We start from the raw sequence: 15,579 nt of genomic DNA, 5'->3' as shown, positions 1-15,579 counted from the left end.
CATTCAAAAAGCACTGCAAAGAGAATCATATGCTTACCTTTACTGTTTATTTCTCTTAAACAGCCAGTAGTACATGGAACCAGCCATCACCCTCCTTTTCACTGCTTTGCTGTTAGTTAATGCTACTTCTAGTTTCAGGGTCTCAGGCATGTTATGTCCACTCATGTTCTCATCTCTCGCCTCTCACGGATTCCCATTTCTCCTCATCATCTTCCCTTTCTCCCAGTATATAGGACTACTGTATACATTTGTTCAATTTCAATCATTTAAGCTATTTAGAATTGGGGGGGACAATTTGTGTTTTTCAGAATTTGGGGGGGACATGTCCCCCCCCATCCCCCCCAGGATCTGCACCCATGCTCAGAATATTCTTTGCCAAAATAAAGCTTTCTTCCGCAATGAAAAGCTGCAAAGCAACAGAGTTAATGTTTTATCCCACATTTAAGCCTTTTTACCTTGAAGGATATATTCAAATGTATCCCTTTGACTTGTAACTGTAATTTAATTGTATATATTTTCTCAGTAACTGTAAGTAATAACAGTTACATTCATTTTTAGGTTTAACTAGTTACATGTAAGGGTGGTGGTGTGGTGGTTAGCACTGTCGCCTCACAGCAAGAGGATTCCTGGTTCAATCCCAGGAGGGAGCCCTTCTGTGTGGAGTTTGCATGTTCTCCCTGTGTCAGCGTGGGTTTTCTCCAGGTACTCCAGCTTCCTCCCACAGTCCAAAGACATGCAGGTTAATTGGTAAGTCTAAATTGTCCATAGGTGTGAATGGTTGTCTGTCTCTATGTGTCAGTCCTGTGATAATCTGGAGACCTGCCCTGGGTGTATCCCGCCTCTTGCCCAATGTCAGCTGGGATAGGCTCCAGCCCCCCCCCCCGTGACCCTCAAGAGGATAACGGTTACGAAAATGGATGGATGGATAGTTACATGTAACTAGTTACTCCTCAACACTGTATACAGTAATATATGTCCTCATTAACATGTATACAAAAGTGCAGAGTGCAAAATATGCTTAAGATTTTCAAGCTCAACACCTGACTCTATAAACTGACCTATTGTGTCAGTTAAAAAATTGTTTTTAATTAGTTATATTGCCCTTCCCAAAAAACTGAGAGTCAGCCCAGAGCCTCTGGGGCCCCGGAAGTCCTGAGACCCTGGGTCAGTTGCCTGTACTAGCAGGAAACCCAGCTTTGCTGCTGCAAAAACGATCTACCATATTCTGTGTTGGGTTATTATGATCACTGGTAATATACATTCATTGCTGGGTTCCTAAAGTAAGGTTAATCTTAGAGGAAATGGAGACCTACTTTCCCTTACAGCTTGAGCCTATCTCAACTAATAGCAGAGACCTTGCTCTTCAATTGAAACAGAAAATCTTTAACCTTCTTTCGGTCATTACTTGTATTCGAGAGTTGCATGAATAGACTCTATCAAGTCAATCTGTCTCATATAATTACAGGGTGTGGGTCTGAGAATGAACTCATTGACACTGAAGTCACTTTAAAGAGACATTTATTTTGAAATATATTCATGCTTCGGAGGAAAAGCTAGAGTAATGTCGCGGACTATCAGCACGAGCTTCACGATGGAAGCGTGGCCGCGTGCGCTCTGTGCGTTCACGTCCGGGTTGGGGCATGAGTCGCAAGATTTTTGTTTTTGGAAGTTGGGCACGATTGAAACAACAACTTTTAATATACTTTTCGGTTTAATATTAAACTCTAGTGAACTTGCTTGTGCCCTGTGATGTTTGGGTCAAACGGAGCAGTGAATTAAACGTAGCTGTCTGGTTTAGTGTGTCATAAACAATAATAAAGTGCATACAGTGTAATAAAGTATAACAATACATATGCATAATGTATGCCTCCAACACACTGTGATGTTAAACTACTACAAACTGGGGACACAAGCCCAAAACACATTATGTTAGCAGCAGAAATTTGACTTTTCTGTTTACAATGAGCTCTATAGTAGTGGGCGTGGCACAGCACAGGTGAGAGGCAGTAGCAGGAAATCTCAAACAGGAAGCTGAAAAAACCTGGGCTGTTTTTTTTCTCTCGGCACAAACGACAACAAGATCACACGGAGTCCAAAGGTAGGAAATAATAGGCTGATATGTCTTTTATTACTAATGAGCCTAGATCTAATCACTTAGTAGAAACATGAAGCCAAAACACGACTTTATTTCGCAATCAGGAAGAGCGTTGCTATGAATTGTGGGCCTCTGTGGGCTCCCATGTTGAAGTAAAGCAGGCCTGATCATGTAAAAGTGTAATTTAGTTTGCTGGCTTGTGATCAGATTCAGAAATCCTGCTGGAATCTCTGTGGGCCCCTGAATTACCACAACATACCTCCCTTCACAAGTGGAGACACCTCTCTATCTGAGGTCCTGCACCTTCCCAGCCAGCCATTCATCTTCATTAAATAATCCTTCATGCTGCTTTACTGTCCACAGTGGCAGCTACAGCTACACAAGCCAGCCATCCACTTTGTTTGTGAGGGTCTGTAATAGGATTCATGCCCATAATCTTCTTTTATGTGCAGGTGAGGATGCCAGAGAGGGGACGACACCACCACCCCAGGGGTGATGAGTATGACGAGTACAGGAGCAGGGACAGGGACTACTCACATGACAGAGACCACGCTTCGTACGATGACAGGGGTCGCAACCAAAAGCCGAGAAACGTGGACGAGAGAGGCTCTGCTGGTGACAGGAGGGGCAGACAAAACAGACAGAGGGACGTGACACCTGTCTCTCACAACGAGCCACCTGCTTACAGAGACCACGAGCATGAAGGACCCTCGAGACTGTACTGTATACTTACTGTCATGTTGTCCTCAAACACTTTTTTAACCATCTGTGGCATTTGTATGTAAGATGTTTGTAGAGAAAGAATTAATTCCGTTGTATCAACCTTGTAGGTCCAGAGACACCTCAGCGTATCACCCTGAAGAGGAGTATTATGAGCGACAACACAAACAAGCTCTGTACAATCTCAGATACCTCTTGACCAGCAGAGGCAAGTACAATTAGTTTTTAGGTCTGTGAAATATTTTATTTATTTTTATTTAACCTTTATTTACCACAAAAACCCTCTTTTACAAGAGTGTCCTGGCCAAGACAGGCAGCAACATAAATTACAGACAGAAAACGTGGCACAAAAATACAGAATAAAAATGTACAGTTCTAAATTACTACAAAGAAAATCCAAAAAGTTTGTTAATATATACTAGAGGTGAACTATATGACTACAAAGACCAGCTAAGATACACTGTGACATTGGCATATAGACGATTGTGTGCAAAAATCTTGCAACAGTGCTTTGAAACGGCCGAGAGGAACCACTGAGAACAACTTTAAGTCCTTATGCAGAAGATTCCACATATAAGGAGCTGCATACATAAATGTTCGCTTGCCAAACTCTGTACGTACCCTTGCTACAGACAGTAAAAACATGTTATGTGAATGGATAGCATAGCCATTTTCAATTTTTTGCTTAATATACACACATAAATATGCTGAAAGAAGGCTGAGAATCGCTTTGAAAACAAGGGAATGCCAATGAAAAAGTCTACGAAATTGTAAGGAGAGCCAGCCAACCTGAGCACACAGGATACAGTGATGAGTTAGTGGCCTACAGTTGGTAATAAACCTCAGTGCACCATGGTACACGGAGTCCAGAGGATGCACACACTGGGTGGATGCATCCATATAATACATCGCCATGTTGGTTAGAATCAAAGCACGTGCTCAACAGCATTTAAAAATTTCTAGAATTTATTAGAATGGTCCTCAGATAAATTAGACAATGCAAAATGTAATATGGTTTTGTTGCATTTATCTCCACTTTTTAATCACTTATTAAACGTGTTTTATAATTTATAAATTTATTTAACCTTTATTTTATCTGGAATATTACCTCTGAGATTTAGAATCTCTTCTGCAAGGGAGTCCTTGACAAACAGCAGCATAAAGAGGGAATTGCAAATTACAAGCGGGCATCAAATATCCTCCTGAGACCCGAACTTTTGTTCAGTTCGCATTTTTAATTTCTCCCAGCTCTTTGGGATCAGTTGGACCTGATAAGTATAAAAAACTAAACATTGTCAATAATAATAATAAAGTCTCTACATCCTCAAACGAGATGATAATAAAGTTCCAATGTCCTTCAATGAGCTGATGATAAATTCTTTGTCCTCAAACAAGTACTTTCTAATTAACAGTGTCTTAGCTTGTTCCTGTGCTAAAATTTGTGGGGCGTATCAATCTACAAACATTATTAATTATAAATAAACAAGTTTCAACCATCAAATGTGATCAGGTTTTGGACCTTGTCCACTTTTGTGTCGGCTGCCATCTTGTTTTTACATGGATTGGGCACAAAAGAAGTGTCCATGATTGAGGACAACAGGTGTAAGTAGAATGAAGTATAAGGTCCAGTAAACCCAGAATGTGATGTCCTTGTATGAGGACACAGAGTGTCAGGAGGATATTTGTCAGTTTTGCTTGAAAAAACTTTTTTTGTGGCCAAATAAACAATAAATTTAGTCATCGTTTCAGCCCTAGTCTCACCACGTTGCTTCACATTAACGTCAGTATTGTATTTGTTGCTGTCTCCCCCAGGTCTCTGCCAGCTGATGGAGCTATTTTTGAATCTCCTTATTGTCATCTGTGCCGGAGTGCCCTACAGCAACAAAGGGGGTTACCGTGACCTGGCCAGCCTCGGTGGGGTCTACCACTATCACTTTGGAGGAGCCCAGGCCTTCACAGGAGCCGATGCAGAGAGGGTGAAGGAGCTGGACCGGCTGTTCCATCAGCTCTCGCGTCCTCCGTACGTCTTCACCATGGCCTGCGGTGGGGTTCTGATGATCTATGTGTGTGCCATGCTAGCCCTGGGAATTTTTAGGGTCCCATACCGCTGGCCCCCTGTGCTGTTGGGGGAGGCTCTGGTGAACTTCCTGATCGGCCTGGGCTACATCCCTGCGCTGGCCTTCTACTTCATTAAGCTGCAGGGGACCTACAACGACCCCATCTGTAAGGAAAGAGAGCAGATGTACAAGAGCAAAGGGCACAAGGGCTTTGAGTGCCAGTTCCACGGTGCGGATATCGCAGGAGGTCTCTTTGGGGTGGTGGGGGTGTTTGTTTTCATCTTCGGCGCAGTGTTAGCTGTCAGAGCGTTCAGGTCAGTGCGGGAGCTGAAGAGGCAAAGAGCAAATGAGGACAATAATTTCTGAGGCTTTACTCCGTGGCATATTTGAGCAATAATGGATCTCTTTGACATGGAAATAGTTTTTTATTGTCATATTAGGTGTTACTATGCATTCACTCTTGTTGAATGTGATCTGTGAATTAGCTTTTTATCCATTTTTTTACTCTGAACAAGCTTTTTAAATTGATTTTGTAGAATAATTTTTTATTCCTACCACTTATCCAGTTTACATACATGTGTACTGTCTGTTTTATTTTCTATAAATGTGTTGCTATAATAAAACACTTAAATTATACCTTTTTTATTACTACTTTTTTCATTAACTTTGTGTATAATAATACCCGCAAATTAAAAGGCAGGTTGAGAAACAGTTTGATCAGCAGAAATACTCCCAAAATATTAAGTCCTTCTTTCTAGAGGAGTCACCTGTGTGACTGAGACAAACAGCAACTTGCAACCAAGAATATCAGACGCTGCCCATGACTTTAAGAATGTCTGATATGTTACCCAGGTACAGTACCCTGGGGTTTCATAGACCTAAATCTAGTCAACTAATCATTTCAACAAAAAATGTGTTAAAATGTTGAATAATGTCGGCCTGTCTCGCCCAGACCCCAAAATTACGTCATCTAATGTTTTGTTTCATACTCACGCCAAAGGGTTTTAGTTCACTCTCGCGGGAGAGTGTGTAAAGCTGCCAATATCTGAACGTAAGAAGCTGCAGTAAGAGTATTTTGGGGTACTTTTATAGTACTTTTCTATGAAAAATGACTCAAACCGATTAGTCGACTACTAAAATAGTCACAGATTATTTTAATAGTCGATTAGTCATGGCTTAGTTGACTAATCGTGGCAGCCCCATTCCAGATTGAAATTACTGTGCATTCCTTAGCTCTCAGTGAGTGAAGCTCAGTCTGTATATAACTAATCCTGGCAGATGGATGTCGATACAGAGGGTTGGACTGAAAAGCTAATTCTGGAAACACAATGTCTCGAGCTCTTGAAACAGTGTCACACGTATTTTCTGCATTACAGGAAACAAGTGTAGCACAGCCTCATTGCTTTCAGTGTTGTCCTACAACTTGGAAGTTTTTATTTTGTCTTGGTTTGTGTAAGTGAGGGCAACAAGTGACAGGATGGCTCCTCCATAGACTCAGTTTAAAAGAAGCAAAGAGTCTGACTTTGTTCCTCCTGAAAGGTCTTAACATAATTTACAAGAAAAACAAATGATACCAGGACTTTTGTCACATTAAAGATTTTTTTTCCTATAATTTGCCTGCCATTATACCAGAGTGCAGGGTGTCATTCAGAGTTTCACCAATAGATGTCAGATCTATTGTGTTCAGGGATTTACTCATGACTTGAACACATGAGATTGACTGTGCATATCTCACAGCAGACAGTGTCTCTGTTTTTTTATGATTCTTTTTATAATTCTGAGTACTGCTTCTGTGCATTTACACCAGCCCTATTCAACTGGCAGCCTGTGGGCAAATCCTGTTCTGTTACAGATACATTTTTGGGAGTCAGTTCTGTTACAAATAAAAAAAATTTTAAACCTGAAGAAAAAAAAATCACATGAATGACGTACATTTTGCCACAATAAACCAGTTGAGCACTCCTGTGTTTTCAGTAAGAGCCAATCACCACATGCATTATTGATGAGGAAAGCCCTCCTCTGCATGTCGCTGTTGTTGCAAGCTTGCTGATGACTATGGAATAAGCTTTGACAATGTGGTGGCATGTTGTGTTGAGTGAAACTACAGTATTGTCCGTCCCCTTGGCCCTGTGCTGTCTGATAATGTGGCCCCCTGAACAAAGTAGTTGATTAGCTCTGATTAAGGCTATCTGAGTAGGAGAAAAGGTCTATGGCAGTTTTTACTGGCAGTAAAAATGATTCACTGTGGGATTTTTTAAAAAGTTAAGAAGGTGACTGGGGTGCCCAGTAGCTCAGTGGTTAGGTCATCCCCTCTATTATTCCCCCCTTCATGCTTAATCTGTCCCATCAAATAAAGGCAAAAAATAATAATAGAGCGTACAGTTATACAAAAACAAACAAAAAGTGCCATGGGAGAAAGCCCTGAACCCCCCGACAGAGGTCCAGGCCGAGGTCTGGGTGTTACAAAATCCTAGAAATGCCCCCTATCTTGCCTCCTCCAAGCATCTCTGGTCTGTGGAAACTAAGGGAAATATATCAATAAACTCCTATTACATTATGGCAAAAACAAACTGTAGACATCATATCTTATATTAACCAAAAAGAGTCATTTTGATGATATTTATTGGCATGAAATCATAAAAACGATGAGCAAAATGGACACTGGACAAAAAAATTCACAGTAAAAAGTTTTATTGCTACTTGGCTTAAAGTTAATTTAAAAACAGCTCGTCTGCTCAAAACTAATGATAGCAGCATTTCAAATAAAAATAACGACCGTCTTCCACTCTCAAAGTTCAAGGGGAGTACAATTCTGTCTGATACACAGCAAAAGTGCTCATTGTTAGTCCTGTTCCTAAATAATACATCTTTTAATTATTCAACATAAAACTCAATTTTAGCATTAATCTGCATGCTAGAATAAAAACCTCAAAATATTAGATATGCTCCACTTTGTACAAATAAATCACATTTTGTATGTTCTCTATGCTTTTCTGATGATTTATATTTAGGGCATGCTTTCAACATTAAATACAGCTTTAATTAGTACCTTCAAATAAAGTACCGTGGTGAGTGACAGTTTTTCTGTAGAATCCCAATCACTTTAAATTCTGTAGCGGAGAGGGAAATATAAATTTGCATGAAACAATGAAGTACAAAAATAAACATCGGCTTCTTGGCATCGAGAAAAAAAATATTCAAGCATTTCTAGAAAATAATGTACAGAAAGGAACCGTGAGATTAAACAATGGCTACTTTGGTCACATGTTAAACAACTGGAGCATCTTGGATCAGTTTCATTCACCATACCCACGCAGAATTACAGTCAGTCCATTGTTCACACGGGCATGCATACACTTATTGAACGTGTGCACTTAACTTCATTTTACACGCAAACACAGACATTTTGCAACGTAGTTGTACAGGGAGCTTGTTAAGTTGTGCAGAGAGGAAATGATCCCTTACAGTTAAGAAATGAATCAGCAGTTAAAGAAAACAGACACTGTAGCCTACTCAAATACACACACCCTCTATTATGGTGCACGAAGGGGATTATGAGCGTTTCACGACTGGCCCCCTCCACTAAAGAATTAAAGGGAATATCGTACACCAATGCACTGTACCCTGTGCTCCCTCGTCCTGTAGCTATGCATACAGTTGGCATATGTACACGCACACTGATTAGTCTACTGATGGATCATTGTTATACTTCATGTTGAAAATGTATATCGGACAGGACAGTGAGTATACGGGTTAATCAGGAGACAGACTGTACGACTGTATGAAAAAACTGACCGAGGTGGTTTTGAAGAGCACTAAATGTAGCAGTGCAATGCAGTCCAAACAAAACTACGCTGTGAATGAGCCAAAGGAAGGGACGCACTCAAAAAAATAATCAGAGAAATGCAACTTACACACACAATCCCAATTTACACACATCACACATACACACATCAGTCATAATTCATTTTCAGACACATTGAGAAATAGGATTCTTGTAGATTTAGGTGATGGATGATCTGATACACATGATTTAATATATATACAGTTGACACTTTGCATATTTGTATGAGCGAATTCCCACCATTTTGTTTTAAACCTCCATCCTCTCCGAACGTGCTCAACAGTTCAGTCCTCCAGCTCGTTTCATATGTGTAATATTAATCACAATCATAATCTGTCTTATAGCTTTTCTAGCTCCTCCTGTGGCAGGTTACACCTGTAGCGCCCATCCATGTTCAGTCCATACAACAGGCGTGAGTCCCAGGCGTTTGGCATCTCAGATACTGCACAGTCGGATCAATAAAGTGACTGGAAACAAACTCTTAGCCTCATCATTATAAAATATTGTTCACTATTGTTCATTTTAGAAAAAGTAAAATCCAAAACTTTAGTGTGAATCAGTCTCTGAATTCTAAATAAGCATAATAAGGATAATATTGTCTCGTTGCTGTGGATTATAGTAATTATCATCTTAGTCTATTGTTTTCAAAACACGTAATTATTGTAGAGGGATTTTAAAATCCATTTTCAGGTCTGCCTGTATATTTAGTAATCACTTAGCACAATGTTTTAACCAAATATCAACACTGGCCATGAATAACAAACAACAATAACTGTAATTCCTCATCTTCTGCCAGCAGGGGGCCCAATAATTCATATTTATATCAAGTAAGAGTGATGTTGGCAGATAGTGTTAGAGTAGCTAAGGAGTAGTGGTTAACATATATTATGCTGTTTGTGGTGCTGATGTTGAATTTTAAAGGAACAGTGTGTAAGACTTAGGGGGATTCAGTGGTGAAGGCTGCAGATTACAACCAGCTGTAATTTCTCTTGGTTAGAATTCCTTCAGTGTTCATTGTTCAGGTTTTTTTTTTTTTTTTACTAGGGCTGAATTATCCACAGAGGGCTCTTCCTCTCCAAAATAAATGCACCTGGTGATTTAAAGCCGTACAAACAATTTATAAAGCAGTTTCACACTAAAAAGTCAGTGTTTTTCTGACGTACTCATTGCAGAGAGGCTGCTAAAAAAGTGCCAAAAGTGCAGTTCAACAAACAGCCACTTTTTTTTTTTTTTATACAACTCACCCGTTTACATTTTAACACCCATTTCTAAGGTTGGGGCCACTTGAATGACAGGCTGTCTGCAGATAGTGTCCTCAGCTTCCCAGTAAGATCCATCTATCACTCTTCCACAGCTCAAACCTCTTGTCCAAATATGGTCACATCTGGCTCCAAAAAACAAAGATGGCTACAGCCGAAATGCCGAACCTGAGGCTTAAAAATGGCAGTCGACAAACTAATGTGTGATGTCTCTACCTATGTCCATTATTTTTACTATGTAGCTGACATGAATATGTGAAAATGCGGTTGGCTCTATCTAAAATAATGTTTGGTCTGTCTGTTCTGGGCTACTGTAGAAACATGGTGGTGCAACATGGCCATGTATGTGGATGAAAACCTGCTCTCTATGTAGATATCAATGGCTCATTCCAAGGTAAAGAAAACACAATTCTAAATTTTCAGGTGATTATAAACTAAAGAAAACATATTATATTATATTCCATTTCTGCCAGTATATCCCCCCGAGTCCCACACACTGGACCTTTAAATATTATTCTGTAAAATTAAGACGTATTTGAAAGCAAACAGTAAAACAAGAAATGTTTGTCATATTAAAAACACACCAAAAAGTGAATGTATGTTGTGAATGAATTGCCATTATGTCACTTCATCATCATTTTTGTTGGCTATGTATTCGTAGACAAGAGGTGATATGTTGGACTGAGGGAAGCCACAATAATCCCAGCACGCTATGTTGAACAATATCTCATATATTAAACTCAAATATACATAATTCTGAATATCACTATTTTCTATTATATGTACAAAGTGCTTTTAACCGTGTGAGACAAAAACTTGCAAAGAAAAGATTCAGGCTCACACATCAATTAAGGCTTCATCACTGAAGGACAGCAAAGAAAGGACAGAGGGGCTGCTTCAATAAACAACAACCCCCGAAGCACAAGACCTCAGTCACAAGCAGAGCATGAGTGGGATGAAACAAAGGGCCTCTCCTTTAAAAAAATACTGAGTAGTGTTTACTTTAAGGCTAAAAGGGAACACTGAAAGGTCCAGCTATGCAACAGCTGTGGAATGCCAGAACCGCACCACTACCAAATTGGAGTGGCAACCAAATATATACAACTAATGTAGTAATCACTGACATGAGCAATTACCCGGCTTTGGCCTTCTTACAACCACAGCAGCCCCGGCAGAGCTGCTTTCTCTTTTGGCACAAGGTGGGGAGGTTCAGGAAGGGGCAAACTGAGGTTTCCAGGGCTCCATAACATTTACCTGATAATTCAAATAATAATGTAGTTTTTACCAAATCACTTTCAGCTGAGATAAATATGACTGGAACCTAAAGATAATTTAAGAAATGATTGAAAGTTGATGATATCAACTGCTGAAGCACTGTATGACTTAAAGGAATACGTCACCCCCCAAGTGACCATGTGTATATCAATTACTCACCCCATGTCATGCTGAATTTGTGAAGAAAACTTTGTTTTTCTCGCATTGCTCTGGTGAGCGAAGAATCCAAAAATGGAGAAAATTGATGATGAAATGACATCACAGGGGTCCACCTTTAACAACAGCCAAACTATATCAGAACATCTGTTTATAAACTCACATGACTCATGCAGTATAATCCAAGTGTCATTTATCCAGTCATATGCTCAGTGCCCCCCAAACAGGCAGCCCTTTCTGATGGGGATCTTAACTGGAAGTGAAACTTATATATGCTATCTTTAAAGCCAGACTCCACCAACAAAAACAGCAATTTCTTTTGTTAAGATTATTTTTTTGGACTTTTTGCCTTTAAAGTAATACTTACCTTTCTGGAAATTTTACACTTTTCTTTGTTTAGAATGCTATTAATAAGCTGATGGCACACTAAAATGTAAGTGAATTCCACCAGAGATAAAAACTCATAATTGCGTCATTCTCATATGGTTCTAAGAAAACTCCGACCAATTGGCTGAGCATCCTGTCTGTCTTCCCGACGCATCCTGTCTGTCTTGCCCACGTGGAGGCCTCTGACTGTAATGTAACACTCTAATGTAACATAGACTGTAACATTATATATGACAACACAGCATTCAGTTGCTAACGGTTAGCCTACTGTTTGTTGTTTGTTGCCAGTCATCAGTACTATCTAACCTTAGCGTCGTACGACGTAATGGTGGAGAGGGAAGTAGGCCTTTGGAGGGAGGTGGAGTTGTGGATGTGTCCAAACTAACCTTTCAAAATGTCAAAGAGGGAGTGGTAGACAAGCAACTCCCATGTTCAGTGAGGTAAAATGACTGTTTTTGTCAATGGAATCCGGCTTTGAAGAGAGCATGGATAAGGTTAACTTTCAGTTCAGTTCCCCATCTGAAAGGGCTGTCTGTTTGGGACATACTGAACATACGATTGTTCAAAGACTTGGAATATACTGCATGAATTGTGTGACAGTTTGTAAACAGATGTTTTCATATAGTTTTGCTGTTGTTAAAAGCAGTCTCCATTTTTGGATTCTTCGTTTACCAGAGGCATGCAAGAAAAAAACATTTTCTTCACAAATTCAGCACAACACAGGGTGAGTAACTGACAAAGACATGGTCATTTGGGGAATTAAGTCCTCCTTCAATAAGAAAAAAAGCATTACTTACTTATATTAAGAGACTGAACCAGTTCATGTTGCAGCACCTTACACTGCTCCTGCTGCACTGACAACCATTTTTTCCATGAACTCTGGAATCTGAACTCTACAGAAGCATTGCCCGTTCAGGAAATGGTATGTATGTGATATGTGGGAGTGAAAAAGAGAAATATAGCAAGGCTTAATTTGTTTCTATATCCCAAATCTCTCTGTGTACTTGTAGAACTGTGGGTTAAACTTTGTGACATCTCATGTGCACAGACCAGATTGTACAAGAAAGTAGGGTTTTGGTTCTGTTTATAATTGGCCAAAATACCACACCCTGCAAGTCATCTGGATGTGTGGGCAGTGTATTGGAGAGCGAAGCTGAAAAAAAGATTGGCTAAGATGTAAGAGATGTCAATAACTGGATCTGCAGGGACATGGATGGATGTTTACATATTTAAAAGGGTAGCAGCCTCCAAAGTTTGGATATACTAAAATGTACAATCTTAGTACCAGTGGACATGTATCATAACATACAGTACATACAAATACTGTATCTATCCTTCATCTCTCGACAGTACACTGTATAATTTCTGATTCGCTTTTGTGCCTTGAGTGGTTTGTTCAAATGAAGAATGATGTCCAAACATCCTGGGGTCAGTGACCATAAACTGACTAAATTTAAATTAAACTTTTATTTCCTATGTAGTTTTTAAGGAGATCATTTGATCATGCACTGTCACAGATTATAGTTATAAGGATTTTTTAACTCTACAACACATCCGCTCTGTACAGTTGAATGACTATGATATTATTTTGGACAGCTATTCAAAATGCATTGCTCTAAATAGCAATAGTTTTCAACCTCGGTGTCAGCAGCTCAAGCACACCACATCAGCTGGCTGCTAGTTTTTGAGTGTGTACTATACTGTATAGAATTAATTTATCCTATATAGAAGATTCTATACATATTGTGTGGGAACGCTAAAAATAAAACCCGACCACAGCATTCCCTGTGATGTAAATGCAGTTATTTTGTCTTCACATCTTCTAGTCCTATGTGCCTTACAAGCATTTATACTGTCTGATTTCCTTTGTAAGCCACAGAAAGAGGAGGAGAGCAGAAGCTGTGCCAGTGCTGGTCTCTTGGAGACACTGTCCCTCCTCCGAATTTAACTAACAAGCTCACAACCCCAAACACAGCCTGGATGTGGGGGAGCTCGTCTGCAGTAGGCACTTTTTCAACTTTCAGTCACAGGGCTTCTCTCCAGGACCTGAGAGACCACGGAGCCCCTGGAGAGGATATTCGACCTCACTGAAAACAATCTCCCGTACACACCCTCTAGATTGCTTGTTTTCCAAGTAAAGGGAAATGTTGCTGACATGTTTTAACACATGAGATATCCCATCTCAAGTCAGGCTTTTTTGGTCTGTGATAGGCAGTCCTTTTCACAACGTCTTGTTATGAATTGGGATCTTGGTTGCCTGCATTTTGTTGATACTCAGACCGTGCACAGAAACCCTTTTTTACCTCTCATTAATGGCGTAGCATCACTTAGTGACTATCAAGGTCCCACAGGTTTGTCTTGTCCTCACATAATATCTGAATGGCAACTTGAATTAGAATATCCCCCATGTATGAGAAAAATCTCCTCTTCTTCCCTGGAATGGCACATTCACAGAATTCCAGTCACATGGCGCTGTGCTGTGTCCCCCATCTCTAGAGGGCAGTATCGTAGACTTCCTGCTGAAGGATGGGGGTCGGGCCTGGACCTGGGACCAGGTTGGAGGCAAATGCAGGGGGGTGTGGATGATCCCACACGGGGTCTTTTAAGGAAGGGGGTATGGATGGCAAGGGGGGGGCTGAGACTAGAGGGCTCTGGCCTCTTAGCTGCTCCCTGACTTCCTGCTCCAGACTAGGAGGCACAATGAGCTGGTCCTCAGGGTCCTGCTGTGCTGGGGCAGTGAAGTAGCCAGATTTCTTCTTAGGAGCCTCCAGGGCCACCTCAATGAGATTATGACTGTCCTCAGGGGCTACAACCGAGCCATTGGACAGCTTCTTCCCAAACAGGCTCGATGTGGAAGGAGACTTTTTGAGGTCTGTAATCTCTCTCCCACATACAGCCAGTAGGCAGCCGTTCGTAGCAGAAACCACCACGCTGTTCTGTCTGCGCATTTTGCCATTGGGATAGTCAGAGCCTCGCTTTTCAAGGTCCAAGTCTTTGGGGCTCTCAGGGGCCCCTGACCGTAGTTGGAAAGCACAGCAGTGAATGTCTACCTCCACTTCTAACTTGCTGCCATTGGAGATTACACCCTCAAGCGGAGCTTCATCATCACTGTCCAAGCCGTTGTCAGAGTGGTTACTTGAGAACGTAGCAGAGGAGGGCTGCCGCTGAAATAGGCCTGGGTGGGTTCCTGCCACAACTGAGCCTGGCACCATGATCCCACACAGTGTTGTAGCAGGGTGTAGGCTACAGCGTCTCTCTGGACGGGCTGCGGGGCCAGAGGACGGGTGCTCGTCTGAAGCGGTGGACCCCGCCTCGCTGCCCACCTCTGAGGCTGATGTCTCACTGTTGAACTCAGAGACAACCCCACTGCTGGATGAAAGAGTGGCTGGGTCACTAGGACCTGGGGTCACGGTTACAGGCACAGGCACAGGGGTGGGAGGGGGACCCCGTGGTTCAGTGATGGAGACAGGTGGCTCACAGGTGCAGCTGTCCTCACCAATATGCAGGGATACCACTGCAGCCTCGATGTTGTCCTTGCAGCCATAACTCTGAGCGAGTGAACACAGCTTCTTGGCAGCAGCGCGAGGATCCCGCACAGCCTGTACAGTGCACACGGCCTCCTGGTAGGAGACCCGTTCAAACAGCGCTCGATTCCCCAGGATCAAGAACTCATCCTGGGAACAGAGAGGCTCAGTGTGTACCCAGGGCTTTGGAAGCACCCAGGGAGACAGATAAGAGCAACCCAGCAGGCGAGAGCAGCATGTCACTCCACTCACTTTGTTATCC

At 41.4% G+C, this 15,579-nt stretch overlaps 2 protein-coding genes across 4 annotated transcripts in view; one reads left to right on the top strand and one right to left on the bottom strand.

Moving 5' to 3' along the window:
* The first annotated feature begins 1,756 nt into the window (after positions 1-1,756).
* marveld3 (MARVEL domain containing 3) lies at positions 1,757-5,478 on the top strand. The gene is made up of 4 exons (XM_049600913.1): positions 1,757-2,098; positions 2,548-2,813; positions 2,926-3,023; positions 4,628-5,478. The coding sequence occupies exons 2-4, from the start codon at positions 2,554-2,556 to the stop codon at positions 5,236-5,238; spliced, it is 969 nt and encodes a 322-aa protein (XP_049456870.1). The 5' UTR covers positions 1,757-2,098; positions 2,548-2,553; the 3' UTR covers positions 5,239-5,478.
* A 2,027-nt stretch (positions 5,479-7,505) lies between these two features.
* The window catches only part of phlpp2 (PH domain and leucine rich repeat protein phosphatase 2), a 52,991-nt gene continuing 44,917 nt past the window's right edge, over positions 7,506-15,579 (bottom strand). For all 3 annotated transcript variants that reach the window (XM_049600893.1, XM_049600884.1, XM_049600901.1), the window contains one exon: positions 7,506-15,578. In XM_049600893.1, coding sequence (XP_049456850.1) covers positions 14,286-15,578 — 1,293 coding nt within the window. In that variant the 3' untranslated portion in view covers positions 7,506-14,285. The remainder of the gene's footprint in view (position 15,579) is intronic.

Source organism: Epinephelus fuscoguttatus, linkage group LG2 (genome assembly GCF_011397635.1).
Source record: "Epinephelus fuscoguttatus linkage group LG2, E.fuscoguttatus.final_Chr_v1".
NCBI lineage: Eukaryota > Metazoa > Chordata > Actinopteri > Perciformes > Serranidae > Epinephelus > Epinephelus fuscoguttatus.
Note: the sequence above shows the minus strand (reverse complement) of the source record. Positions and strands in the feature narration are given on the sequence as shown.